The sequence below is a fragment of the Chenopodium album genome, chromosome 4, assembly GCF_948465745.1.
Source record: "Chenopodium album chromosome 4, dcCheAlbu1.1, whole genome shotgun sequence".
Lineage (NCBI taxonomy): Eukaryota > Viridiplantae > Streptophyta > Magnoliopsida > Caryophyllales > Amaranthaceae > Chenopodium > Chenopodium album.
In genome coordinates this window covers 76,159,720-76,187,640 of record NC_137837.1, presented here as the reverse complement: position 1 = coordinate 76,187,640, position 27,921 = coordinate 76,159,720, and the positions used below count along the sequence as shown (strand labels likewise).

General features: G+C 35.7%; 3 protein-coding genes across 5 annotated transcripts; 1 reads left to right on the top strand and 2 right to left on the bottom strand.

Moving 5' to 3' along the window:
• Positions 1 to 281: 281 nt before the first annotated feature.
• LOC145629371 (putative disease resistance protein RGA3) lies at positions 282 to 10,837 on the bottom strand. Of its 3 annotated transcripts, none has more exons than XM_081681954.1 (2): positions 7,964 to 10,831; positions 282 to 476 (listed from the first exon to the last, which is right to left on the bottom strand). In XM_081681954.1, the coding sequence occupies exon 1, from the start codon at positions 10,591 to 10,593 to the stop codon at positions 7,969 to 7,971; it is 2,625 nt and encodes an 874-aa protein (XP_081538080.1). In that variant the 5' UTR covers positions 10,594 to 10,831; the 3' UTR covers positions 282 to 476; positions 7,964 to 7,968. The 3 variants fall into 3 exon arrangements, with proteins under 3 accessions (XP_081538080.1, XP_081538081.1, XP_081538082.1); XM_081681955.1 differs by lacking the exon at positions 282 to 476 and having other exon boundaries at positions 8,044 to 8,193; positions 8,859 to 10,835; XM_081681956.1 differs by lacking the exon at positions 282 to 476 and having other exon boundaries at positions 8,856 to 9,005; positions 9,106 to 10,837.
• Positions 10,838 to 13,078: 2,241 nt separating this feature from the next.
• On the top strand, positions 13,079 to 15,836 carry LOC145628209 (putative serine/threonine-protein kinase PBL23). The gene is made up of 5 exons (XM_081680517.1): positions 13,079 to 13,697; positions 13,876 to 14,057; positions 14,135 to 14,324; positions 14,448 to 14,839; positions 15,537 to 15,836. Exons 1-5 carry the CDS (start codon positions 13,460 to 13,462, stop codon positions 15,834 to 15,836), a joined length of 1,302 nt encoding a protein of 433 aa, XP_081536643.1. The 5' UTR covers positions 13,079 to 13,459.
• Positions 15,837 to 16,807: 971 nt separating this feature from the next.
• On the bottom strand, positions 16,808 to 23,496 carry LOC145629370 (microtubule-associated protein TORTIFOLIA1-like). Its single transcript, XM_081681953.1, has 6 exons — positions 22,545 to 23,496; positions 21,791 to 21,982; positions 20,018 to 20,111; positions 19,276 to 19,877; positions 18,345 to 19,196; positions 16,808 to 17,407 (listed from the first exon to the last, which is right to left on the bottom strand). Exons 1-6 carry the CDS (start codon positions 23,250 to 23,252, stop codon positions 17,210 to 17,212), a joined length of 2,646 nt encoding a protein of 881 aa, XP_081538079.1. The 5' UTR covers positions 23,253 to 23,496; the 3' UTR covers positions 16,808 to 17,209.
• Between the last annotated feature and the right edge of the window lie 4,425 nt (positions 23,497 to 27,921).

Genomic DNA, 27,921 nt, shown 5'->3' with positions numbered 1-27,921 from the left:
AAAAAAGCAAATTAAAAGAAATTCAATTAAAACAATAAACGCAAACATGCTGAAATAATAAGCTAGGATAGAGAGGCATAACAATATTTACAACTTTAAGGGCTCGCAAACTCCAACACCAGGTGGAAGCTCAAGCTCTTGGGTGTTAACACCAGCAACCGGAGGCAGCGTACGAGTATCGACGCAGCTCATTCCGTCACAACATTTATACTGACCGTAAGGCTCACATAGATGATTAATTCTCCGACACTCATCAGTTGATGGTGGTTGTTCGCCTAAAGGTAAACATGAACCTACACCAGCAGGAAGGATTGGATCCCCCAAAATGCAATTTAATCCTTTGCAACAAGTGTAATCGCCATAAGCTAAACACAGTTCGGTTACGTTCCTACACATGGGCGACGGCCTTGGTGGTGGTGGCTGCTCATAGTATCTGGCGGACTTGTAATTTGCCGCCAAGGTTGGAACTGGAAGTACTGAAAACATGAAATCGAACATTATATATATGTACTTGTATATAACAATGATGTGTTATTCAGACTCTTCATTTCACCTTAAATAATATTCGTTTCAGGCCCTCTCTAACATCTATGGGTAGGACACTTTACTACTTTAGACACTTCATTTTAGATCAAAATCATGAAAAAAATTCACAAAATAGTCAAGTCAAACACTCTACATATACCCGCCATGTGGGACATATAATTCTCGAGTCCAAAGTAACATAGTGATATACAAAGTATTTTGCACTACTTCCTAAGATAAACCTAAACGAACTAGCATAACATCATTTACATGGATAGATAAACTAACACCATTAATAGTTAAAACATACACTAGTAGAAAAATAGTCATTGGCACCGATCAATGGCCACCGGTTTTTTAAAACCGGTGGGAAAAAGAAGGAGAAAATTCGGCTGGATTTTGAGGGAAGATTATTGCCACCGATTCAAACCGAACCGGTGGGATTACCGGTAGGGAAAATGTTAATCCCACCGGTTCAAAACCGGTGGCAATAGTAAAAAATAAAAACAAAAAACGCCCCTCTATTTTCTCTCTCTTTCCGCATTATCTTTCTCTTTCCTCGACCCTCGACCTAGCTTTCTCTCTCTTCTTTCTCCTCTCTCCTCAACTAGATCTCCCTCTTCTCTCTCTCTTTCCTCTCCGGCCGTGCCGCCGTCCAATCCACCTCGCCGGCGCACTCTCCTCTCAGCTCTCTGTCTATCTATCCATCCCACCTCGCATTCACTCTCCTCTCAGCTCTCTATTTCTCTCTTTCATTTTCCCTCGCACAACCACCAACGCCGCCGCCAATTCGAACCATGCAAGCATCAATTGGCCAACACCACCGCCGCTGCCGTCTTCAATTTGAACCAAATACAACAACAACAAACTTGAATCAATTATCGATTCAAAAATCAGAAATTTGATGTTAGGGTTTCCGGGTTCTTTGGCTTTGCGTTTTGGTCCAATTATTCAGGTTAAATGCCTTGATTTTTTTGCGTTTTGGGTTTAATTTATTTGGTAGAATAATTGATTGAATTCAGGAAAGAAATATTCATGATTGTGTATGAAGTATGAAATTATCTGTTTTCTGAATGATAATTAAGATAAATGAGGAGTTGTTCCATTGTTCTGTATGAATTTAGTTGGTTAAGGTGGGTTCAGGTTAGGGTTAGGGTAGGTTGAGGTGGTGGATCTGGTGGATTAAGGCGGGACCTGGTGGGTTTAGGGTGGGTTAAGGTGGTGGATCTGGTGGGTTAGGGTGGTCGGTCTGGTGTGTGGGTTTGGGTTAGGGACTTAGGGTGGGTTATGGTGGTCGGTCTGGTGTGTGGGTTCGGGTAGGGGTGGGTTGAGGTTGTGTGTTTGGGTTTAGGTGGTGCATGTGGTGGGTTTATGTGGTTGGTTAGGCGTGGTGGCTGTGGGGGCTACCAGCGGTCAACTTTATATTGACTGTAATTTGTTTGGACAATTAGGTTATTTACTTGTTGAAATTGGCTTCGTAAACATCGATTGATTAAGCTATATGAATGTGTTAAATTGACTGTGGGTATATTAATTAATGTCTTCATTTGGTTGATTTTTTTTTATCTATTTTTCCTGTTAATCAAAATCTCCATTCCTTGCCCTGTTCTGCCGCGACCTTGAATATCTAAATCGTGGTATGAATCACATAATTTAGTTTTTTTAGGGATTTGGATAATCAGATTAATTGTATTAATGGGAGAGCATTTGTTTACTTTTTGTTTCAGAGGTATTGTCACACTGTCCTTGAAAAGGGTCCAGAAGCTGAGTTTTTTGAAGAGCTGGGTCCTAAAGCAATGGTTGCTTCTGGTAATTATCCGAGTTTAGCTCTATCTTTCAGCATTTGAATTTATGTACTCCGTATATGTTTATTTCTCAAGCTTCATAGATGCATCATTTTTGCTCAAATTATAGGCTATTTCACATCTTAGTTATATGTACTCCGTATATGTTTCCCCATTTTCCTAACGTCTCTAGCACGTGTTTTCTTAATTATATATATGTAGCCTGTGATTTGGTGTTTCTTCTTGTAATGGTTTTGTGAGTATAGTAGTATCTAATGTGATTTTGTTAATAATTTTGGATATAAATTCATATGATTACGGGGGCTACAACGCACTTGCATGTGAATTGTTTTTTGCACTCCAAGAATTGGGTTTTAACGTTTTAAGTATGGCAGTGAGCCTGTACTATTTGTTTCAATTCTGTCCCCATGCATGCTCCGTGTGAGTATTGCTTTTTGCACTCCAAAATTTTGGTTTGTATGCCTTTGGAGAGAGCCAATTTATCAAGCCGTGCCTAGATTTTCATTTTTATAAATTAAAATTATAATCCAACAATTCATTTTATCTCTCTTTTTTCATTTATTCTCTCTAGAATCTTCTCCTGCTGATTATTATTGATGAGAATATCAGAAATGGGTGAAATAATGGATATTGAAGAATCCGAAATTGAAAAGCTTCCAACTGATCTTCTGTCTCATATATTCCTCCTTTTCTCTTCTTTCACTGATTTAGCTCAGTAAGTATTTTTTATTTTTATTGTCACGTTAATTGTGTAATTTAAATTTAAGATACGCATTAGTAACTAGTAACGTGACAATTAAATCCTGGTTGTTGTCGGCAGAGGAATTAATTTCCACTTACGACTTTTGAATATTTTTTATTTTCTAACATGTTTATGTATGTAAATGAAGGGCAAGTTGGTGTGTGTGTAAGAAATTGAGGGAAGGGGTGAAGCAATCAATGGGAAGGAGGCGAAGTTTGAGCTTTTCTGGATGTAAAATGGATGATGCCTCTACTTCTTGCCTTGTTCATCTTGCCTTCTCTCTCAAGGAACTTGACATGTATGACCAGTTTTTAATTTCTTTATTATTTCATGCTTAAAATTCGTATTATTTTATTTATCTAATTCTTTGTTTTGGACAATAATTGAATCTTTCAAACAGAGTTTGATTTTTTTTTTTTTCTTCTTTAAATATACTTGTATGTTTTTGTGTTGTTGGAATTACTCTAAACTCATATGATTGGATGGAGTAACAAAATAAATCTGATTATTTTATTGTTAAAATTGCATGATCCTTCTTGACTGAGCTTAATATAAAGTTTAGTTTATATAAAGCTAAACTCAATGAATACTGAAAGAAGGCTCTGATCTGCAACAGTGTACTTAGTTTGCTTGAACAATGTTCTAACAGTGTACTTAGTTTGTATAAAGCCAAACCCAATGAATGCATTTGGTTATAGGTCTCAAGAGCTACTTCTTTGCAGCACCTCAACATTGGCGGAACCTTTATCACCGATGAATCTCTATTTGCCATTGGAAACAATTGTCTACATTTGAAGGTTTTTTGTAATATAAACTGGGTTATTGTAAGTATTAAAGTAGTTAATTAAGGATAGTTTTCTGGTAGTATGTTGGTCTGATAAATTTGCATTTGTTCATATCATGCAGACTATAGTGTTATTTTAATTTTTTAGACAAAAATTGTAATATCACAGCATTTTTTGTGAAAATATGTAAGTTTATACATATGTTAGTGTTTATTTATCAATTTAAGTGAAAAAAATGCAAAAAAAAAAAAAAAAAAAAAAAAAAATTATTTTTTTTGGCCATTATTGGCACCGGTTTTGAACAGGAACCGGTGCCAATAACCCTTTTAAAAAAAGCGGGAAAGTTATTTTTGCCACCGGTTAACCGGTGGCAATACTTGTTTTTGCCACCGGTTTTGAATCGGTGGCTTTGTATCTGACTATTGCCACCCCCCAAATGACCACCGGTTCAAAACCGGTGGCATAAGGGGGTTTTGAACCGGTGCCCAAATGGTTTTTTCGCCTAGTGATATATGTAAATAAATTAGGGGGGGAACCAAATGTGTATTAGGAATAGGAAGGAAGAGTAGTTAGGAAGATTAAGGGTCTGTTCTGATTGATTGAACTAAACTAAACTAAACATTTTATGAGAGAAGGAAATTAAAAGCTGAATTGAACTGAAAATAATCTGAATAGAATAGACCCGAGTTGTTAAAAGGGTCCATTTGAACCATTTATTTTAAAAATAATGCAATTAAATTCTTTCAAAAAAAATTATGAAATTAATTCAAGGAGTTATGTTTTTCATCCAATTTAATGAGTTTTTACAAGTTTAAGGTTACCTCATGCAGTAGTGTAAAAGTCAGGATTATACAAGAAAAACACGCATAAAATACAAGGTTATACGGTATTTTCCCTTCATACTTTCTAACAAATTAAACCACTTTGACCATCAATTAATCTATACAATAATTAATTAAAAATTTTAAAATTAATTATACTTTGAAATATATAATGAAACCAATCCAACAATATATTACATATAAATATTTAACTTTTATATATGTAAAAAATGTTGTTAAAATTGGTTAAGTATTGGCGCATAGTTGCTATTTACATGTTATGTAAATAGCAGCTACAAGACAAAAGAGTGATGAATTTTTTTTCTTTCTAGTGGTACAAATATTGTATCACTGTTATCTATAATGGCTATATATAGTACTATTAAAACAACCTATACTCTAATAGTATAAATTACATGTATAATAGTATATTAAAAATACCACTGTAAGTATAATGGTACATTAAAAGTACCACCAAAACGATAAAAACTCAAAAAAAAAAAATTGTGAATTTACCAGTTAACCCTCTTATATACATTCTAAATCAATAGCAGCTATGCGCCTAGTTGCACTCGTTAAAATTAATATAAAAATGTCATATTAAGGTAAAATGGCGATACATACCTGATATAGTATGAATGCAAGCCATTAACATAATGGCCGCAACAACGAAGTTGATGGAAGAAGCTTTCCCCATTTGTGTGATCTAAGATGCTAAGTACTGTTGTATGTACTATGTATTTGATTCTAATGTTTGTTGCTGCTTCTTCGGCTCACCGTTTCAATATTTATAGTACTCCCTAACACGCTAAAAATATTTATTTTTATTAGTATATTTGTGTGACAACTTATTGTAATGTCTTCACTTTGTGGTAGGTGTTAGATTGATTTCTATAATTGGCATATAAAGCTTGCGCAGGTGCTCCTAGTGACTTGCCATTTTCGTGTTTGTTGCGTGCTTCCATGTCTTTTGATCTCATGATTCACAATATCTCATGACCAAATTAATTGATTTATTTAATTAATATTGTATTCTACTCAATAATTAAGAAATTTGTTAGGCCATGATTGTATATGATCATTTTGGGATACTTTGTTATGCTTTGCATGTAAGGGGTGTTTAATTGAAAGGTTTTTAAAATGTGTTTGGCTATATTCTTAGCCTTTTTTAGTATATTTTTTATACTAATGCCAATTGTGGAAATGAATTTACTAGAGAAAAATAAAATCTACTTCAATTCCTCCGTCCTCTAGCTGTTTCCAACAGTTTGACTTATCTCTTTTTATTTTGAGTCGTTTTAAATTTCAATTATACTATAGTATTAGCCAAATAATAACATATTGTCTCATTTCATATTCGCTTTTAGTAAGGTTTATAGAGTTTTAAAAACTCCTTTTACTATCTTATCCTTACTACTCCCACACCATTTACTTACAGTTTACACCCTTTTAAACGTTTTATCATATTTATCCACCTTTTCATTTTTCTTACACTCACCCACCTTTTACTTTTTTCTTACACACCATCACAAACAAGAGTTTATAGTAATTGAGTTGAACTTTTAGAGGGAATTACTTGTTACTGAGAAATTTCTTTTTATTTTCATTCCTAAGTTGACTTACTTTTGAGACAGGAGACATCTAATATTATGATATTTTTTTTCCTTATCTTTTACTTTTCTAGAGATCTCAATAAAGTCCAATAAAATCCAAAAGACATGGCAACAACATGAAATTAATGCATCTTAATAATCCATTAGATTATTAAATTAATTAAAATTAAGTGATTGGCAATTAGTTGTCATGTATATGCTTCAAATGTACATAGCAGGAATCATAGCCCTCAAAGATGAAGATAATGATGCAGTTTAATATTACAACTGATCATAACATGACGTAAAATTGTTATAAATACCCAACATTGGATGAACCCTTTAATCATAACAACATTCAACAAAATAGTGAGTAAATTTGAAGTGCATTTTCACATACTATGATCTATTCATCCTTAAAACACATCCAAATGGCTAGTGTATACATAAAATGCTCTGTTATGGCTATGATGTTCGCGATTCTTTTGCTTACTACATCAGGTTTCTCCTCTCTAAAACCATCAGTTTAGTTCATGAAATACATAGTAATGTATTCAAGTGTTATTTCATATATATATCTACATATAGCTCCTATTACATTATTCATTTTTTTAATATATAATCTAAATTATGACTTGTTATGAATCATGCTTTGCTTTCAGTTCCAACATCAGAAGGTTTAAGGCCGTCGTCTTCAGTTCCATCATGTCAAGCTAAAGGCCAACTATGTCCTGGAGGAGGTCCATACACTTGCTGTGAAGGACTAAGTTGCATCACTTCTGATGATCTAGCCGGTGTTGCTGTAGGCGGTATAGGTTTTTGTCTCTAAGATATATCAAGCAACTCTGCTACTACCATTTTACCTATACTTTTTTCATTAATTGTATTACAACCTCGATCACTTCGATGTTTATCATTTAAGTTTTAAGAAAAGTTTCCATTTTAAGTTATGTGTATTGTACGATTAATTGGACTAGTTTGAGTTGATCAACCTCGGTCTAATGAGTGTTATACTCTGCCTCAAGGGTTTCCACTTAAACAATCCAATTCAAAGTTGATTGAAAAATCTTCAATATTATTTATTATTACTCTATACATATCTTCATCTGTCACGTACTGCAGAAATACCAGTTGTGCATTGGTTAAAAGTTTTTTTTTTTTTTTTTTTTTTTTTTTGAAGAACATTGGTTAAATGATTTGCATAAGATTAAAAGATTAAGACTGCGGAAAGAGTGATGGATATCTAAATCCAATAAGGCGTGCCAAAACAAATTCTAATTAGTTTTGTTTATGATCTTGCATCAGCAACTGTCTATGTCAGTAAAACAGAATGCCAAAATTGATTAAAACTGTAGAAATCTTTCATGACTGTGCTGGTAAAAGACGCAATAATAAAGAAAATAAATGACCAAGACTGGATATATGTATATATTAGAGAATTGATCATAATGATTTTGGTATGCTCAATTGTATAACTCGAAACTTGACCATATAATTTGGTGTCAGAACACCAGCATAGCAAAATGAAAGCCAGTCTCTTTTTTAAAAGAAGAATAAATCCACAGTATTTTTCATGATACTTAATTGTAGAATGACTCTGATCTGCGTTCTGATCACTCAAAGTATGCACAACACAAAAGGAGTCTAAAGTATGCAATGAGCTTAATGAAAACAATGAGACTAGAATTAAAACCTGATTCAGACGGAATCAATTCCATTGATGTGGATTTCATCAAGGAGAACTTCAGGCACATGTGAAATATGAGAGTAATCTTCGCCTGTATATTTTGCACATCTTTTACTGAGATGGGGGCAGTTCTTAATCAGTAGCTTCTGCAAGCAATTCAGCTGACTGAATCCCTCGGGTATAGCTACTAAATTTATGCAACTGTATATTTGAATTCTTCTAAGGGAGGTGAAAATCTGCAACCAATTTGGAAGCATTGTTAAACTTATACAGCTATCAATCCAGAGATATTGAAGAGATTTTGCAGCAGATTGGATTCCATCAGGCAAATGTTTTAGCTTTGTAACCCCGGTAATTTCCAAGGTTCGAAGGCTTTGAAGCCCACATAGGTTGCTTCCTTTCTCTAAATCGATCTCTTGACAATCACGGATGACTAATGTATCGAGGGAAATAAGGTGTTTCATGCTATCCGGAAGACAAGTCAATGTAGGACAGTTTACAATGTGAAGTTCAACCAGGGATTTATGGAATTGAATAGACGATCCATTCCATAGTGATGTTAACCTTTTACATGAATACAATTCTAGTCTCCCCAAAGTATTTAAGTCACATAATTTGGTGCTAGTTAAGCTCTCTTGGTTTGTAGTCACAGACAAGTACCTTAGGCTTACCAACTGATCGATATTCCTAGGTAGCTCTTGTAACATCTCACAACCAGGAAGAAACAAAGACTGTAGATTCAATAACTTGCATATTGAACTTGGAAGAAATTTGATGACAGGATTATATGACAGGTCAAGATATCTGAGATGCTTCAGGTTCCCAATTGACCTCGGCAACTCCTCAAAACTACTCTGGTGAAAATCTAATACACGCAAGTGTGTAAAGTTGTGTATAATACCTTCAATAAATGACCTGCTAATATAACCCATTGCATAGCTAAATCTGAATGTTCGAGCCTTTTTTGCTCTGAGTAGCTCTTTCGGAACACCCTTGTCTGACAAGACTTCACCTCCATCATATCCCCATACTATATGTCTGCATATCTCTGAAACATTAAGCTGATTGCTAGTTACAACAGCTATTTCTTGGCCAACAATATCAGTTGCCAAATCATGGAATAGATCATGCATTCTAAATTCACTTACAGTTTCAGTAAACACAATAAATGCATCCTGAAGAAGAGATCTTGACAACAGTTCTTCACAGTACTTGTATCCGACTGATTCCAACTCTTCGTCGTTGAATCCCCCTTGCAGAAGGCCAAGTGCACTCCACAAACATGATACTGTTGGTGGATTAAGCTTCTTATCCTTCACAAACAAAGAACAATAAGCAAAACACGCTTTCAAATGAGATGGGAGTTTGTTATAGCTCACTTTCAGAGCTTGTTTGATGTCATTGTGTTGTGGATGTAGGTTCACAAGGTTATTTTTGTCAGCAATCCGCCTCCATTCTTTTTCATCTCTCTCACTACGTAACAAACTCGCAAGTACCTTGACAGCTAGAGGAACCCCGCCACACTTGACAGCAATGTTCTTCCCAATTCTAACAAGATTAGGATATCTTTCCTCTTCACCACTCTTAAATGCCAAATGCTTGAATATGGACCAACAAACATCATTAGAAAGACTATCCAAACAATATGGCTCAACATTTCCAACTACAGATGCTACCATTTCACTTCGCGTAGTGACCAAAATCACACTCCCCTTTCCCCCTATAGCTAACAAATTTTCCAAGTCTTGCCATACTTTGATGTCCTCAATCCACACATCATCAAGCACAAGAAAATATTTTCGACTATCTAATATCTCAGAAAGCCTTTCATGTAACTGTCTTATGCTGAGGTTGGCTGTGTTTTCATTACTAACAGAACTCAGTATTTCTTCTATTGTCTTTTGCAGATCAAAATTTTCTGAGACACAAGCCCACAACTTAACATCAAAGTTCTTAGTCACCCACTCATCATTGAAAACAAGCTTAGCCAACGCCGTTTTCCCAATCCCTCCCAATCCAACTATGGGAAGCACAACCACCCTACTAGCATCTCCTACACAACTACTCGCTAAACGTCTAACAATTTCACATTTAGCTTCATCCCTACCAATGATTTCTGTTTTCTTCACATAAGCAAATGCATCTAAGGGATTCCTCTCAATACCGTGTGTTTCGACAATATAATGGTCATCCAATCCAAGATCCCTTCTATTAGCAGCTATGTCATCAAAACTATGTAAAAGGTCCCTAATCTTTTGACTCCAACAAAAATGACTCAAAACAGGATTTGAAGATGAAAGATAGTACCTGACTTGCTGAAGAGCATGACCTTTGTTAACTCTACGCCGCAATAAATCAGTCCCAACTTCATCCAAGAGATCATCAATATCATAAACAACAGTTTTCAGATCTTTCAGCCAGATTCTGATGGCTTCACTGTCATACTGTTTTTTCTCTGCATCATGCAGGACTGCACGAATAGCAATCACCTTGTTCTCGATCTTCTTCAGATCGTTTCGAACACGTTGTGCTGCTAAAATCCCTTCAGTAGCATAACTGCAAGTAAGATCACCTGCAAAAGAAGCAATGTGTCCTAGAATTGTTTTTGTGACAGCCCACAGAAGTGCTTCTGACATTTTAATGATTACAGAAGATTAAGTTAGAAGCCGAGGATTCAAGGATTTTTTAGAAGAAGCTAAGGATGTTACAGAGGTCTGAATATGATTTCATCGGGATTCATGGATCTTGACACTATGCTTCTTTATCTCAAAGAACAGCAATAGTCAATGTTCTTCAAAGTCAACAAAAGTTGCTTACATTTTGCTTTTTTTTTCCACTCTTTGCTCTAATTTGGATTCGGGGATCAGTTCTGGGTGATTAGGTTCTACTCCCCTCTCAATTGTTGTTGCAGAGGATTGAACACGCGGTCCTCCCCATCAAATGCAGTTCAATCATCATTGCATCAAGAGTCAATTAGTGACTAATCCAAATATTATTTAAATTAATTGATTGGTTTGAAACAAATCCACTACAGTTTTTATTAAGATTTATGTGGGATAATTACTTGAGTAAGCATTCTGCAATTTTGGTTTTTAGTTGTTGGTATAATATCTCGAAAAACCTTCATGATATCTATCTGTATATACTAAAATAACAACCGTTGATGTCATCATTGCCTACGTGTCACTTTTTTATTTAATTTTTTCCCTCCAAAATGCAAGGATGATGTCATATTTTTTTCCTTTTAAAGCTACCCTATTTAACATAGTTTTGAACATATATTCCATTTTGGGTTTTCTACACATATTATGTTATTAAGTTATTAAGAGTTGTTAACAATAGTTAATAATATAATTTAATTTAAATTTCTTAATTAAATATGAAAATTATGCACTTTCGGGAATTGTATATTCATATTTAATTAGAAATTAGTTAAAAAAATGAGGAAGTTATTTTGTTTCATTACGTATTAAAAGTCTATAATTCATTACGTATTAAAAGTCTATAATTCAATTCTTATTTTAAAACCGTGCGTCGTACGGAGTTAATCTAGTGAACCAATTAAAGTAGTCCACATTTGCATCAAATACAAATTGATGTCAAGTCTAACTTATTTTGGATTGTAGTACCTAAAATGGGTTGGGCCACAATGACACAAAGCCATATATTTCTACCGACGAAATTTCAGAAATTTGTAGTGCCTTATAAACCAAAAATGAAATCAACGGCATTGGTACCAGTCGTCAAGTCTACTAGACTACCAGCCAACCACAGTTGACCATATCACCTGTTTGAATGTTTAATTTATGTGGGAATAATAAGACCAATAAGATGAAAAAATGGAAATTAAAAATTCAACCTTTGCACTTTTTTCTCTTAAAACTTCAACCTTTATTTTATTCCTCAAAAATTCAACCTTTATACCCTCCCTTCATCTAAAGGTCCATTACCTGTTGATGACCGGTTTTTATAAGTTAGATGCCACGTGTCATCTATTAATAGGTTAATTATTTTTTTAATTATTAAAAAACAAAAATAATTAAAAAATAAAAAATATCATATTTTTCGGCCACCATCCTCACCGCCTCCATTAAATCCGGCCACCATTCCTCACCACCTCCCTTTCCGACCATCCTCCCCTTACCCTCCCTTTCCAGCCACAACCCAGCTCGCACCACCACCCAACTCCGTTTCCACCCTCCATTTCAGCAGTCCCGAAAACCGCAACCACCGACTCCAAACCGCCCAGCCACCAACTCCAAATTAAACCACTATAGTTCCTTGCTCAGCCCAAATAATCGCACACACAACGTAGCCCACAATACCATACAACCACCATCACCACCATCCACCTTAAACCTTCAGCTGCAGCTCAATTAGTCAAAGCCAAGGTTCGTTTTGATGTCAATAATGTAAATGGAATTTGATCCTAATTCTTTAGTACAACTTTTTAAAATTTTAATCAAGTAAACTAGTTGATTATCCATTAATGGACTTTTAATGAATTAAACGTGCTTACAATCGACTTTAATTAGAAGCATCATTGTAATTTGTAATCCTTTCTTGTTGAGTAAATATTTAGTTGTTTTGTTTGAACAAATTTTTACAAGCTGAAGGAAAGGAGTCCCAGCTAAAAACAGTTTCAATGCTTCATGTCATGCATAATAAGACCAATTTGGTATACTGAGTAAAAATATTGGTAACAGTGTCCAAGATTTTGCATATGTTACGCCATCAACAAAACTGTTCAATTTTAAGACTGGTAGATCAACCTATAAAATACGGAGTATAAGAAACCAAGAAGAAAATATATGTGAGAATCAAGGTCGGCTCAGGGGTTGAAGGCTCTCCTTCTACTCCTATGAGAGGGGCATAGAAAAATTAAAAAGAGAGGAAAAAAAAATGTATGTAATGTAGGCCGAAGGAAGTTCAGCCACTTTTTTCTCACGCATTTATTTTAAATATGTATTTTCTAATATCAGGAAGAAAGAAAAAAAATTGCTAAATATAGACATCAGATGAGATCCAACCTTTTCATTTTCCAACTAATTTGCTTATGAAAATCTCAAACAACTGTATTCATTCTATTATCTAACCAACACCTTGAAAAGCCGTTAAAAACAGGTAAGAGTAAAATAATTACTTTGAGAAAATTTAGGCCTTTGATTTTCCAATTCTGCAAATTTGCAAAAAATCAGGGCAGTGGTTTTTCCAGAATCCATTTTTGTATGGGTTTGCAAAGTTGGGACAAACTTGGGGAAGGGGCGGAACGAGGGAAGAGAGGAGGAAGAAACCAGAAGAACAACAAAATTACTGGAATAAAACTTCTCTCTTCCCTGAGAAAACCGGAAATTTAACCTTTCGATCCTTCCTTTCCCTTCCCTTCCCCCTCTAAGGATCTGTGGGGGTTCACCGCCACCTCCCGTTGCCTATCACCAACATTGCGGTTGATGACTCGGAGAATAATTTCCATTACCATACATTGTTTGACATTGTCTAGCAATGAGTTGTTTTTCATGTTGCGGAACACTAGCCAAAAATAATGATGAGAAAGAGGTACCTGCAGAAGAGCAGCAAAATGAAACGGAGGAAACCGGTGGTGAACCTGTTGTTAAGCCATCAATCGCAAGTAAAAGAGCATCAAAAATGGCATCAATAAGGGCCTCTTTAAAGGCTAGCGTCAAGGACATCCTATTAGTCAAATCCAAATTGTCATTCGCAAACATATCTTTCAAAACAGGTGATAAATGGCTTCTCTTTCATAAATTTTCTGCTGTTATGCATGATTATGCTAGGCATGAACATTTTGGGCTATGAAATTTTGGGGCATGTCTAACACAGTCACAAGCATTGTATCAGAAATCATAGTTTGTGAATGTGCTAATAAGGTCTATGAACTTTCTTTCTTTCTGTATCAGACAGCAGCAGGCACAGATACATTCAAGAAGAGATAGCTAAATACGGAAAGGGGAACATCACCGCCAAGATATTCACCTATAGGGAACTATGTGATGCAACTAACAACTTTAGATCTGAGAATTTACTCGGCGAGGGTGGCTTTGGTACGGTTCACAAGGGATACGTAGACAGCTTAAAGCAGGTAATACATTTTCTATCCCGCCCCTTCTTTGTGCATCTGTTCAGCAACGAAATGAAAATGACAAAAAATATATTCAGGTTGTCGCAGTAAAACAGCTAGATAGAAATGGATTCCAAGGGAACAAAGAGTTCCTTGTAGAAGTTTTGATGTTGAGCCTTCTTCACAATCCTTACCTTGTGAATTTGGTAGGATATTGTGCTGAAGGCCCTCAAAGACTTTTAGCATACGAGTTTATGGAAAACGGATCCCTTGAGGATCACCTTCTTGGTAATGCCAATGTCTGAACTCTGAACCATAGAATGAATGTTTAATGTTGCTGGCTTGCTGCCTTTCCCTATCTGACCTACCAAATTATTTCTTCTGTTTGTTGGCTTCCCCTTTTTTTAACAGAACTAAAACCAAACAGGAAGCCGTTAACTTGGAAGACCAGAATGAAGATTGCAGCAGGAGCAGCAAAAGGTCTCGAGTACCTTCATGATATTGCTAACCCGCCAGTAATTTACAGGGACTTCAAAGCATCAAACATACTACTAGACAAAAATTTTAACCCAAAGCTCTCAGATTTCGGCCTGGCAAAGTTAGGCCCCACAGGAAACGAGACCCACGTGAGTACAAGGGTTATGGGAACATATGGCTACTGCGCCCCAGAATATGCATCAACAGGCCAACTGACAACAAAGTCTGATGTCTATAGTTTCGGGGTTGTGTTCCTTGAGATCATCTCCGGGAGGAGAGTCATCGATACTAACAGATCAAGTGAAGAGCAGAATCTAGTGCTTTGGGTAATGTTAAATAATTACCATTACTTTGATGTGATTTTTATTGATAAATCTCTGCTATAGATCATCTAGGAATGATGATGAGCCAGGCTAACAAGTACTGGAATCTTTATCAAATGCAATTATCATTATGTATAGCATACAACAATGTGTTGTAAATACTCACTAGTTAATAGAAGCAGCAAAGACATCTAGCTATTCGAAAGAGGGAAACTTAGACATACCAATAGACACCCGTTGCACTAAAAAAAAGGGAATCACACAAGGAAATAGCAAAGAGATTAACGAGATAGGAAAACAATAGCAAAAGGCTATATTCTTACGACCAATGCTACAAGTTATACATCAAAGAAATGCATCAAAATTCAAAACTAGCTTTTAATTTATTAGTAACTGACTAGGTCAAATACCACAGAGTATAGTTTGAAGTTCTTGAGTAACAAGTTTTCTGCAAATTTTATTGGAATTCAAGTCTAATAACGAAAAGCTATCCAAATTAGCATACCATTTAAAATAAAAATGTATCTTCATTAAATTGCCAAAAATAGGTCCCTGCATCTATTGGTATAAAGCCTTTTATGTTATATGAACTTACAGCAAAGTTCAACTAATATTACAATTACTATCAATTGTTCAGCTACAAACTTGTTATCCAGCTAGCTGAGCGAAAATTATTCACAACCTATTTCTGTGATTGCAGGCACAGCCTTTGTTCAAAGACAAGAGTAAGTTTCACTTAATGGCCGACCCTTTACTAGAGGGTGACTATCCAATGAAGAATCTCTACCAAGCACTAGGAATTGCAGCTATGTGTTTACAAGAAGAAGCTAGCACACGCCCTTACATCAGTGACGTGGTTATTGCACTTGAATATCTATCTACAGAAAAATCTGTGAACTTGGAGGATTATGAAGAAGGAGATGACGATGATGAAGCAAAAGATGGGGGAGAGAGTGACCAGCTAGGCAACGGCACAGCAAAAGAAGGAAAAAAAAGCTGACACAATGACATCTTCAGGTGCTAGATTTTTTAGGTTATGCTACAATGCCTACAAATCTACAATTGTACAGAAATTTCCTGAATGTCTTCTATCGATGTACCCACTTTCCATTTTAAGGCATCTTATTTGATGTTGCCAACTTATACTTTGGGGTCGTTTGGTTCATTAGGGAAGTGTAAATTCCCATGAAATTTCAATTTGTGGGAAATAAATTCCATCATCAAAATCATGGGAATTCAACAAATTTGTTTGGTTAAAAATGGAGGCAATAAATTTCCATGGGAATTTCAACTTACCAAGGGGGGTAAGGTAAGTGAATTCCCATGTTTTGTGGGAAGTCAAAATTCCCATGAATTTTGATTGCCCCCATTTTCACTTTTTTGTGTCAACCAAACAAGAGGGTGAAAATGAAATTCATGTGAATTTTGACTTCCCACAAAATTTTTAGCAAACCAAACAAGGCCTTTATTCTATTCTTGGCAATCAAAATTTACCATCTTTTTTACAATAATTACACCTTTTTCACCTTCTCTTACTTAATTCACTTTTTTGTAATACCTACCCACTTTTTTGCACTCTCTCTACTTTATGAGTTTATGTACATTTTTCTTACATTCACTCACCCTTTCCTAGAAATAATAATCTACAGTAACTGGGTACATTAAAAGAAACTGGAGGGAGTTATATTAGCACCTGAACTGCACAGATTCTCCTAAAACAAAGTACAATTCATAAATAGCTTTAGATTTACCAGTTACCACCCAGGTATCCATGTCTGGATCATAATATAACAAAGAAACAACAGCAGAAACTAACAACCTACTTCTAAACAAGGATAAGTAAGCATCTAATGATGAGAAAAGTTGAGCTGATCAATGATGAAAACAGAATGTAATTTCAAGGACATCAGTGAATCAGTGATCAGACCGAATTCAGAAAATCAAAAGGCATTTGACATTTGAACAAGATCAAAACAAACAATTTCAGAATGACAAATGCAATACAAGAAACAATTTTTTTACAATAATTTCTTATATCATTGAACTGTGAACACCATTCATGGAGTTATACAATAACCAACACAATATATGCATTTTAAAAACCAAAAATTACGAGTAAGAAGTGAAAAGATACAATAGGTGCATATTAATATGACTATATGGAAATTGCAATCAGTCACATCAATGGTTGATAAACTTGATAGTAAAATACAAGCTTTCCGGTTTAGTGGGTACCTCAAGCTCTTTTGCCAAGGTGAAATTTTGCTGGATGATGGCATCTAATCACTAAACTTCATAAAAGAATTTTGGGAAATGACCAGGTAGAATACCCACATGTTTGACTACATGCAAATTACCAACTTATTTTAGCTACTAGCTCCCAGGTTGTTGGAGATCAATGTCCCAGGCTGAAGCCAATTGCAGCATGAGTTGATCTGGAGTTGCTCCTTCCCATTCCTCAGGGAGCTCTATAGAAGAAGAAGCATCATGCAGACTAAACAAAAGGTCCCTCTTCACTTCAATAGGAATATTAAATATGTCGGGTCCATTTTCAACAACCAAATCCAGCAACTGCAGGGAAAAATCAATGTGCAATTAGCACAAGGAAATTTCATGCTGAGAAATTTGAAGACATTGCTAATGCAAAAGTTCAAAATCAAAAAATAACAAATGACAGATAGCACATCACATTTTTTTTAAGAATAAGAGCACACAACATTTTCCACCAACTCTCTTTATTCATTTGTTATTGATTACTGTATAGCTAGGAAGACAGTGAATGGCAAACAGATGAGCCAGACACAGAAGTTGAAGAAATCAAAACCAAACTGCCTGAAATCAAACTAAATGATTATGCAAAAGTGACTTTCTGGCTGCACAACTGGGCATTATCTATCATACATCCGACCTAAAGACAATTAAACCCCCAACCTCAAAACCAAGTTATGCACCATTTGTAACATTGTCAGAAATAAATACTGTACTCAAGCAACACATTGGAACAACAATTACTCCTCTAAAGGCCTAAGAAACTCCACATTAAAGACCTAAGAAAACTCCACATTCAAGAATTATTCCCCGCTGTTTATTAACATAGTTATCCCAACTAGATGACATACATTCCCTTTAAAAGTACAAGAAATGTGTGTCTGAGCAGACCATCAAAGTAACAACAAAACAGTGACTGCACTATTCAAGCTTCTCTCCACCCATTCATGACCTCATTCTGTTGCCACTATTCTTCTCAATCCTTAAATATCCTCATTGATTTTGAATAGTACTAGTGATAGTAGCAGTTTCTAGCACTAGGAAAGTATCACCAAATTCTAACCAAAACACTTGGAAACAGTCAGAGAAGACCACCATACTACATCTATCAACAGATATTTATGTCCATTGGAGCAAGCAATCAATCTCGCTATCGCATCGAAAAAGCAAAAGATTTTTACGTGGAATATAGAAACAAGCAGTTCAGATTGGGCCAATATAAGAAATGGTTGAACCATACCTGTTGAACCCAAGACAAACTTAAATCATATAAGTTCTGCTCCACCACGAATGGCATGATAGCATTCATAACCTCAACTGCCACCTCATTGGAGAGTTGATCAAACACAGGACCAGATTTATCCATGAGCTTCACAAGCAAAGAATCATCCCCTGTTGATACAACCTCAGCATATGCCGTATCCATATCACCCACTTGAACAGCATCCATTGCATTGCTCCAAGAAGTCCAAACAGGATCACGTTCGGGTTCATTATTGTCACAGCCCATTGCCTCCAGTTCTCGGACAGCTACTCTTGTTGGCCTTACTGTTGTGCTGTCTTCCCCAGCACCTCTTATTGCAGCTAGCGTAGCCTCATCCTTTGAAGCCTGCCAAACACTTCTTGCTGAGGGACCTTCACCAAGTCTGACATTTCCAGTCCCTTTGTCCCAAGCTCTACGAGCACTAAACTGCTCATTCTCATGCTCGGATCTTGGAGATCTGCCATCAACAGAATTGCTGCCAGCATCTATTCTATTACCAGGTTGACCATTTTTAGAAGCACCATATGAATGAAAGTCCCAGGGCTCCTGATGTTCAGATCTCCAAGGTCCCGCCCTACCCCTCATGCTTGGAGACACTCCTTCAGAAGCAGTAAACCGATCACCAAATGGAAGCCTCCCTCCATAGTCAAGGTAGCCATTATACCTGCCAGGACGATTGGAAGATCCATCATAACCTGACCGAAAGTTACCAACCCGCCTGCTTGATGATATGGACAAATCATGAGCCATATCTTCAACCACCCTCTCCAGACCCCGTACTCTATTCTCCAGAGTCACCATGCTGTCGTGTGATCCACCCATGAACTCCTAACATATAAATAACCTTTAGTCATAAGTTTATAACAGATCCATAACCTAGAGTAAATATGCAGATAAAAATACGCACCTGCAACATATTCATCACATGAGCCTGTTGTCTTTCTAACTGCAGCAACTGCCTCTGAATAGCCAGCCAATTTCCCTTACCGTTCATGAGAGATCCATCAGTTTGTCCATCAGCTTTAGAAAAACTAAGACCCCTATCTTCAAGGCCAGATGTTCCAGGTCTCAAATCTTTCCCACTTACCACATCATCAACACATTTGACTCGCATATAACCATCATTTTCTCGTTGTCTAGACGGTATGTTGGCAGGCATTTTATCTGTGCTATCCTTGTTTTCTCCTGAGTTTATCTCTACCTCTCCACCATTAGCATTTGAGGGATTAAGACATTTACGTGGAACAACAACTTCTACTGGCAAATCATCTGAACCTCCTTTTTCAAGCTTTTGAAAGAATTCTGGATTCAAATTTTTATCAGAGAATGCAGGCAACTTTTTCTTCAGTATTCCAACAGCTTTATCTGAATAGTTCCCGTTCTTTGTTTTCCCAACAGAATCAGATGATGTGGCATTATTTGACAAATCACGGGGAGAAGACTCTTCATTTCGCTGGTCAGATTTCATATGTTTCTGCTTATCATTATCTGGCAAATCATTTCCCGCGACTAAAGAATTGTCATAGAACAGATAGAAGTAATCAGCACATAAAATAGCACAATGAAAAAATGTGATCACTTTAAGACTACAATGAAAGAAATGTGATCACTTAAAGACGACAAAAAACTGTACAATGAAAATTTTTTACCTTTCCTATCGTCCGAGGCCACATCTACAGCCTTTCCTGACAGCTTCTTCCAATGCTGTAGCGCTTCTGTCATGCTCTCTCTAACAGGCTTAATCTGGTCATATAAGATAAAATAGATGGCAGTGTGTTACAAAAAAAAAAAAAAAAAGATTTTAAAAAATACAAAAACTTATAAAAGAGCAAAAAAAAATATACATAAAGGTACAAGGATAGAGTCAAATTCGGAATGCAGTGAAATCTCATTAAAGAAAACTTACATAACACTGCTACAAACACTACAAAATGAATTCAACAGCAAAACAATTGCGGTGCAGAAACAATTGCAACATTGATCCAATTAGGAGAGAGAGGAACCTAGGCTTTAACTTGTTCATAAGCTACTCGATCTTGTCTCAGTCAAAACTCAGCTCTACAGAATTTGACTCAAGCTCTCAGCTGGATACCGTAAAAAGCTGGCATAATGTCCATTAAGGAGCAAAGCTTGACATGGAAAGCTCATGACCAGGCTCAAATATATCAATTTAGTAAAAATTTCCGTTATTTTTGTTCTTTGCTCTTCCGATTTTATGCAAGTTCTTTGCTCTTCCGATTTGACATGGAAAGCTCATGACCACCCCAAGCTTTTAATCCCTTAATGTTCAACATGATTCCACCAAAAAAAAAATGCAACAGTTGTATTACTCATATCCTCCCTAAACACTTGATTAAGTTGGATCTAATGGAAAATCCAATCATAAGATTATAAATTATATGTAATTTAAAACATGAAACAACTTATCCAGACATTCCAAACTAGCTTGACATGACAACTAGAGAAAAATTAAAAACTCACTTCAATAGCTGCAAAAACAAAAGAAACAAAATACTTTATAGCAGTAATTTTCAACTACTGCAATGTTTCATCCTAGCAGTCAAGAAGAAAGATAGGCAACCTCTCTGAAATAGACCGCCTACAGCTTACCTTTTCAAACTACACAAGCAGCAAGGACCACTTGCAGGTGTTATAGGCTTATAGCTAAGATTTTAAACTAGCTAAAAAAAAAGGACCAATAAATCAATCAATTAGTAAAAAAAAAAGGTGGAAGCAACCACTATGATCCAGCAGTTACATAGCATTCAAGTGTTCCCGGTTCCAGTATGAGAGATAAAAGAAGGGAGAAAGGTTCAGGGTCAGGTGGTATCGTAAATTTGTAAGCGAAAAGCCAGATAGTCTTTGTTCACCTCATATATACATAATTTACACGAGTTAAACAGATCCCAGTGGCAAACCAATCATCAGTTCTATTTAACAACTTCCAGTAGGCAATCGTTCAATGTCATCTATTTCATAATCAATATATAACCATTCCCTGCATCTCATGCATTCACATTGAAGGCTAAATAGGGCATTCCTGTCCAAAATTAATTCTTGTTTTGGCACAAATGATCCAAAACACATTACATAAAGAAGATGATAAGTTTTTGTATTGGTCAGCAAGAACCATTACTCGTAGTACCAATTATGGATTTAGGTATGAAGCAAGGATATAATTTAACTGACACGTTACCAATATAATCATCAAACATAGTTTATGCTGATTGATACATTCCACTACCAGCTCAAAGCAAGAGTGTCAATGATTATATCAGTTAGGTGAAACAAAACACAACAAAAACCTTGTGTCGATATTCCATCATTGTGGACACCAAAATCCAGAGTAACACAAATTAACCACTAAAAGCCACATAAACAAGGATAGTAATGCAATTTTAGTAAATGTTCAATGAAGCTACCTTGTCAAAGCGACAAGCCTCTAAAGCAGTCAAGGTTGACGATGCTCCATTTTTAACCAGGTCAGTTGAATGCAGTGCCAGTGCTATCAATGCCTCAGCAGCAGCCTTGCGGGTAGCCCAATCTGTGCTAGCGAGGCAATCATTAATGCTTTTCAGTAAAGGGTCTAAGTTTGCGGGTGTTATAGCCCCTACCTGAAAAGGAGTTTGCAACCAAAGATATTACAAATTAACAGCTTGAACAATACAAAGATTAATTAAAATTTGCTATGCGAACTAGCAAAACAGGAAACACAGGCTTGGTTCATATTCTTAATATGATATCTTTGCAACTTGCTATACAAATACAAAAATTTCTCATTTGGTTGCACCCTTTTCTTGACTCTCAATACCCCCTCTTCATCCTATTTTTAGATGATCAGCTCACATGCATCCCTCCTAGATATATAAAAATCACAGCATCATCAATCTTCAAAAACCATTTAGTCCTTCCGTAACCATTCCAACCACTAGAAGTATAGAACACAAACTAACATGAATTCTTCTCTTTCCTCATCTTTTGCTCTTTCCTATCTATAACTTTTTCAATTATATCAAACCCAACAAAACTCCTAAAATCATTGCACACTAACAATTCCCACAAGATTAGCCAAATATCAAAGCATTGATCATCAATCACACAAACACAAGCTCATAACATATCAAGTACATAATCAAAACACAATAAAAATCCGAAATTCGAAGGCGAAAACCGGACCTGAGACAAGCTAGAAACAACAGGCAAGAGAGCAGACTTCGCAAAGAAATTAGGACTATTCAAGTACTTGCAAACCCTAGGACAAAGCTTCTGAAACGACGAAAGCTGCGGATTGACAGCACAATCAACCACTCTCCCCAAACACATTGCAGCTCCAACTTGAACCCCTTTATTATTCTCCCCCATTGCCTCAAACAAAGGCCTCACAAACAAAGAAACAACCCCATTTTCAGAATTCTCCCCTTTTATATAAATCCCAGATAAATTCCCAATTGCATCTTTACAAGCTTCTCTAACCCCAGAATCTGGGTCCCTCAACCTCTTAGCAATGTGAGCAATGATCTTCACTAAGTGGGTCCCAGTTGAATCAGGGTGGGACCCACAAACGGCGGCAAGAAGGCGAATTGATTCCTTCTTAACGGAGGGTTTTGATTGGTCGGAGGAAGAAGAATCGAAGAGACAGTTTAACAGCATTGGAACGGCGTCGTTTTGAAGGGTTTGAATGAGGGTTTCGAGCTCTTCAATGGCGATCTGGTGGGTATCTCTGTCTGATAACTTGGAGATTGAATTGAGGATTCTTTGCTTCAATTCCACCATTGCTAAGTGAGAAGAGAGAGAAGATGAAGATGGTGGTACTGTAGATTGTGCTGGTGGTGTTGTTGTGGGTTTTGTGGATTTCGAGGATTTGGGTCCTTGAGACCCCATCATTTTCGTTTAACTTTTTCTGGGAATTTGAAGAATGTAGATGAATTTGAGCAGGAATCAGAGCTTTAATGGCGGAAATGAGATCTAGGTAGATTGATGAAATGGAGTGAGAGTGTTTGGGTTTTTTGAATTTGTTGAATTTCTTTGAATTTTTTTGAATTTTGAAGAATTTTGAACAATTTTGGGGTCACTTTAGCAAGACGGAAGTGTATGAACTACTCTGATTTGAAGGGGAAATTGAAATGTTGGACACATTATTAGTTTCGTGACTTCTAGCTTGAGTTTCTCGCCTGAATAGTGACTATCAAGGGACAAAATTGGCATATTTTTGGGCAAAACGTTATCCCACTAAAATCCCATGTTAGCATTATTACGATAAATTTGATACCGGAGAGTCTATTCTGATTTATTGAACTGAACTGAACTGCACTGATTGGAGCTCAAATGAGCTGATTGCAGTTGAATTGAATATTTTCTGAGAGAAAGAAATTAGTGATTGAACTGATTGGAGCTGAACTGAACTAAACTAAAATTAAGCAGAAAAGAACAGACCCTTATTTTAACAAAACTTGATAATACTCGTATAAGAATATCTTCATTATTTTCGATTGTAAACTAAGGGTATCACTGTACTGTAACAATAGTTCAACTTATAAATGAAAGATTAATTAGGAGATTGACGGGGTTAAATCTTGTGGTCGTCACTCAATAGAGAATGAAAAGCCCATCTTCAATGGAAAAGATATAAAAGCTCATCTCTATTGGAAGAACAATGGAAGAGTGAAATACCTACCCACTAGTGTTAATTATACCCTTAATTTCTCCATTTTCTTAGAGTTTTCGTTTAATAGCCGCCAAAAAGGTAGTGTATGAGACTACCAACTTGTTGTTTGAGTATGGGGACGAGTCGGGATGATAGGCGTGACGGGAGTTAATGAGGCAAAGGAGAAATAATGCTTGTGAAGGAGAGAGGTAGGTCTTCTCTTTTTGGCTTTGTTCCTTCATTATAAAAGGGTTAAGAGACTTCATCTCTTTTTAGCTTCGTTCCTCCATTGTCAAAGGGATAGAGGTGGTTCTTCATCTTTTTTTGCTCCGTTCCTCCATTGTCAAAGAGGGAAGGTGGGTTTCTCTTTGGAGCATTTACATACGTTATTTGACGGAGTGATAATGACAATATAAGTCTACATCATCACCAAAGGGAAGCTATAATACTCCCTCCGTTTTCTTTTATTTGCATCAGTTTGACCGGCACATTTACCGAAATGCAACTTTGACCATTAATATCTTTAATAATTAATTAGTAAAAATTTTAACAAAATTATATTATTGAACTAGACATTATGACGAATCTAATGGTATATTATATAGTAACATTTATTTATTTTATAGAGATGAAAAATCAAGTCAACTATGGTATGTGAATAGTGCAAAAAACAAAGTGACGCATTTAAAAAAAAACGGAGGGAGTAATATTCTAACAATATTTGCTCACTCTACATCAGATCTGTGAGGATATAACACAGAACTTTGTTAATATAGGATATAAATGGGGGTCGACTCTAGTTTCATCCATGAAAAATGTAAATTTAGACATTCATTTTCAAAGTTATCATTTGATAAACAACTATAGAGTAATATTTATCAAGTTTTTTAGTTTTCTTTTGGCGAACACTAATGTTTATCAAGATTATTAACTTTTATTTTCCCAAGTTTAATAATTACCTTTTTAAAATTAAGTTCACCTTGGATTTTTGAATCCCCAACCAAACATTCGAAAGTTCTTGGTGTTCCTAGAAATGCCTGGAATTTTCAAATGCTTGCCCGGGGATCTGAAAATCCCAACTTGCTTGGATTCCCAAGATCTCCAATCGCTTCTCATGGTTGAACAAAAAAAAAAAAAAAAATCACTGACTTGCTGGCATCGATCCCCTTGCTTTTCTGAATCCTCAACATCCTGCTTCCTTGTAGCCTCGACAACAGTTGTAGTTTGGTTGAATTTTTTAGAGGCTTTGTTTGGTGGTGGTTGAATTATATAGTGGTTGAATTGATATGGAAAAGTAAAAGTGGCAGTTGAAATTCAAAAACTGGAGGTGAATAAGTCTGTTCATATAAAAATATGGGTGTTACTATACCAGGCAAAAAGCGAGTGTGGGTTAGTACCCTGAATAAACGAAATTTTCATTCAAAAAATGGTATTCTTTTTACAAAAAAAAAAAAAAAAAAAAAAAAAAAAAAAAAAAAAAAACCTCTTGTCTAAGACTAGCCCCAATTTCTCAACATGAGAAACGTTTTGTGTTTGTCTAATGGCAAAAAATAAAAGCATAAACATCCTGTTGGTAAATAAACGAGGATCAATTGATTCCAGTAATGTGTTTGATATGTGCGGAACATAGACAACAATATGTAAAGCGTAAATTTGAGAAAAATAAAAGTAGACTATAAATGAGTTGAACAAATGATGGATATATACGTGGTTTGGCCAAATTAGACCTACGTCCACAGGAAAGGGATGATATTTTCTTATTAGTTTTCACAAAGGATAAACAAAATATATAATAAAGAAGATACAAGACTCTATATCTGACAAAATATCTCAATGGAGTTGCATATTTGCTTGAATTGGTTAGATTAATCAACATCAAGTAACCTTAATGAAATCTTAGATTATTCCACAAGGAATATCATTAGCGGCCTTCATAAGCATACCTGAAAATAGGAAGCAAAAACATCTTCACTAGACTAGGCATATAAGTGTTATATAAGGCACATCAATGTCACTTCTCCGGCCTCGACAATCCTTCGTAAAACAGCTATAACCTTATCTTATCGGAATTGAGCATATGACATATCGTTGGAAATCTCTTGAAACAAGTTGTCACCTCCAACTAGAATCACCTGGCCCAAAGATTACTTTTTGGATTGAGAGATATGTGTTTTTGAAGGTGTCTCTTTGCCATTTTACTAGCTTCCAATTTGAATCGCGTCCAACTTGCTTCCTTGTTCTTCCTCCTTTTATTTTCTCAACAACAATGGCAGATTATTCACCTACACTCATACAACACCCGCACCACAACAAACCTTGGCCTAACCCCAAATCCCCAATAAAACTATGGCGTCTTCGCCACCAAATATTTAACGAGAATCCTAAGATTAAAATACAAAGTATAGAAATTAAGGGGCGTGGTTAACCCTAAAGCTAGGTGTTTCTGTTAGAGATATGAGATATCGGAAAATATTGTGTAATATATTTTCCGTAGATATCATTCAGAGAATAATATATTTTGTATTATCTTATGTTAAGATATTATTTAGAGAATATATCATTAGGATATATCTTTTAGGAATATTGTTTCCTATCTTATGTTCGTAGGTTTTGTATAAATACTCAACCTATTGATGAATAATGATGAAGCAATACAAAAAAGCTATTCATTCTATTTCTTCTCCCTAATTTGTCATGGTATCAAGAGCAGGTTAAATCTTGGGAACGCTCACAAAAATTTCCCCCCCTGCCGGTGGGTTAGAAAGTTGTTAAACCCACCGGTGGGATTCAAAATTTTGCTTCCGCTATGCAATATTAATACTCTTTAAATTTTTATTTATTTTTTGGGTTGGTACACGTTAATCATATGTGTATGTGAATTTTTTTTTTGGGAGAATTTTTTTTTTTTTTTTGTGGGAGTATGTGAGTGGACTTCCTCCACTATAACACGTCTTTCGAGATGAAGACATTAAATAGCGTTATGCTTGACGCAATATTTAAAAAAAAAAAAAAAAAACAAAACCGGCTCTCTTGTGTCGTGAGACAAGATATATTTGGTTCTCCTTGTGCCGTGAGACAAGGTTTGTGAGTTGATTCGAGCATGATTTTGCTCCTTTGGATTTCAGTGTGGTTTACTCTAAAAGACCAATTTGAGTGTGGTTTACTCTGACAAACCAATATTTGATTGGAGCTCGGTTTTGCTCTAGAAAAACCAAAAATTGTTATATTTACAGGTTCGAAAAGAATGGCGTTCCTGTTTGATTAATGACAGATGAGTTCGAAAAGATGAACGTTCTCATCATTGAAAAAGACGAAAAAATTGAAGGAGACATCACAAGAGTGTGCATCTCGGCTTCAACAAATTGAAGAATTTCCAATCGCAACGTTCGTATTACTGCCGTTACGATTGCGGGAGGGTGTTAGAGATATGAGATATCAGAAAATATTGTGTAATATATTTTCCGTAGATATCATTCAGAGAATAATATATTTAGTATTATCTTATGTTAAGATATTATTTAGAGAATATATCATTAAGATGTATCTTTTAGGAATATTGTTTCCTATCTTATGTCGTAGGTTTTGTATAAATACTCAACCTATTGATGAATAATGATGAAGCAATACAAAAAAGCTATTCATTCTATTTCTTCTCCCTAATTTGTCAGTTTCTCATTTTCTCGTGAGCTTTCTTTCTGCCATTGAAGCTTCTAGCAAGCTTTTAGATTCTATAACATTGTTCTGCATAATTTTCATTATCTTCCACCATGGATTCTCATCTAATTGAAGTGAATTGTTGCAAAATTTGAGTTTTCTAGATTCCTCAACCTCCATTGTTGAGGATAAATAAAGGTGGGTTCATGTTATTAGTTATGTCATTTGGAGCGGTTAATGTGAGCTGACAAATAT

Bases quoted from the DNA above. Each gene is read 5' to 3' on its own strand.
- LOC145629370 (XM_081681953.1), bottom strand. From the start codon at position 23,252: ATGATGGGGTCTCAAGGACCCAAATCCTCGAAATCCACAAAACCCACA. The intron at 21,983-22,544 runs GTCCGGTTTTCG...ACTCCTTTTCAG, and splicing joins TTGTTTCTAGCTTGTCTCAG to GTAGGGGCTATAACACCCGC. The intron at 20,112-21,790 runs GTAGCTTCATTG...TTATATGACCAG, and splicing joins AGGCTTGTCGCTTTGACAAG to ATTAAGCCTGTTAGAGAGAG.
- LOC145629371 (XM_081681954.1), bottom strand. From the start codon at position 10,593: ATGTCAGAAGCACTTCTGTGGGCTGTCACAAAAACAATTCTAGGACAC.
- LOC145628209 (XM_081680517.1), top strand. From the start codon at position 13,460: ATGAGTTGTTTTTCATGTTGCGGAACACTAGCCAAAAATAATGATGAG. The intron at 13,698-13,875 runs GTGATAAATGGC...TTTCTGTATCAG, and splicing joins AAACATATCTTTCAAAACAG to ACAGCAGCAGGCACAGATAC. The intron at 14,325-14,447 runs GTAATGCCAATG...TTTTTTTAACAG, and splicing joins CCTTGAGGATCACCTTCTTG to AACTAAAACCAAACAGGAAG.